Here is a 1011-nt window from a genome sequence, read left to right on the forward strand (position 1 = left end):
GAGCCAGTGTCAACCATTCAACACCTGGTCCTGAATGAATATTGCACGACTGAAAGTTGGTTGAGTGGAGGAAAGTGACGTGCTCATTTTCCCCTTTACGCGTTTCCCATTTGTTTGAAAGAACAAGGCTGAATACATCTTCGCGCCTTGTGTGCGAAGGTCTCATGGTACCAGCACATGCCATTTTTAGGTCTGTTGGTTCCCTGATTTCGAGAAGTACTGCGAGAATGTAAGCTGCTCCGAGACTTCGAGCGAGAGCAGCAGAGGTTGTCTACGCGACATGTGAGATTATCGATCCTGCCAAGAATGTCATCGTTGGACAAAAGAGAGGACTCTATCGGCCATTGTGGCCACTTGGTCCACAGTGTTTGACTCAAATGCCGTTGCTAGAATTGTTTGTACGTGCGACGGAAGACGAGAAAAAAATATCTTGCGGAGAAGTGGAGCATCTGTTGACTCTCCGCTCAGATCTCGCAAATGTGTCAGAAATTCTGTGGGAGTCCTGTCACCGAGCTGCTCGTCTGCCATCAGCTCATTGAATCGGCTGGTGGCAGAACTGGTGGTCCTGCGTAGGATCTCGTTTTTCACCTCGTCATATGTGGCGTCGTCTTTTGGAGATGTGATTAGGTCTTTAGACGCTTTTGCAAGCGATGGAGGCAGATTGCAATAAAGCAACTTTAATCTCTTGGACGGCGAGATTTTGTAGACTTGGAAATAGGCCTCTAATTGAGTGAAATAGACATCGGTATCACCGATGAATGTGGGTAAACCATGCGACATGTTTATTGGGATGACTCCGTCAAGGTAGGAAAAAGGAATGGAAAGAAACAATGAAAAACGAAGTCGTATGAAATATACGAGAGGCCAAAAAAGAAAATTCACCGCTAATGGAAAAGACACAATATTTTTCGTGTTCTTGTTTTTGTAAGTTACGGTGTGCACAAAAAAGAGGGGAAAAATAAAGTTGTAAAAACAATTTTTTTTTTCTTCGTGAGGGTTGTTGCTTTGTAT

General features: G+C 44.3%; 1 protein-coding gene across 1 annotated transcript; it reads right to left on the reverse strand.

Moving 5' to 3' along the window:
* Positions 1–309: 309 nt before the first annotated feature.
* LOC106871891 (uncharacterized) lies at positions 310–780 on the reverse strand. The gene has a single exon (XM_014918645.1). It carries the CDS (start codon positions 778–780, stop codon positions 310–312), a length of 471 nt encoding a protein of 156 aa, XP_014774131.1.
* Positions 781–1011: the final 231 nt, after the last annotated feature.

This window comes from Octopus bimaculoides, chromosome 8, assembly GCF_001194135.2.
Source record: "Octopus bimaculoides isolate UCB-OBI-ISO-001 chromosome 8, ASM119413v2, whole genome shotgun sequence".
NCBI classification, from domain to species: Eukaryota; Metazoa; Mollusca; class Cephalopoda; order Octopoda; family Octopodidae; genus Octopus; species Octopus bimaculoides.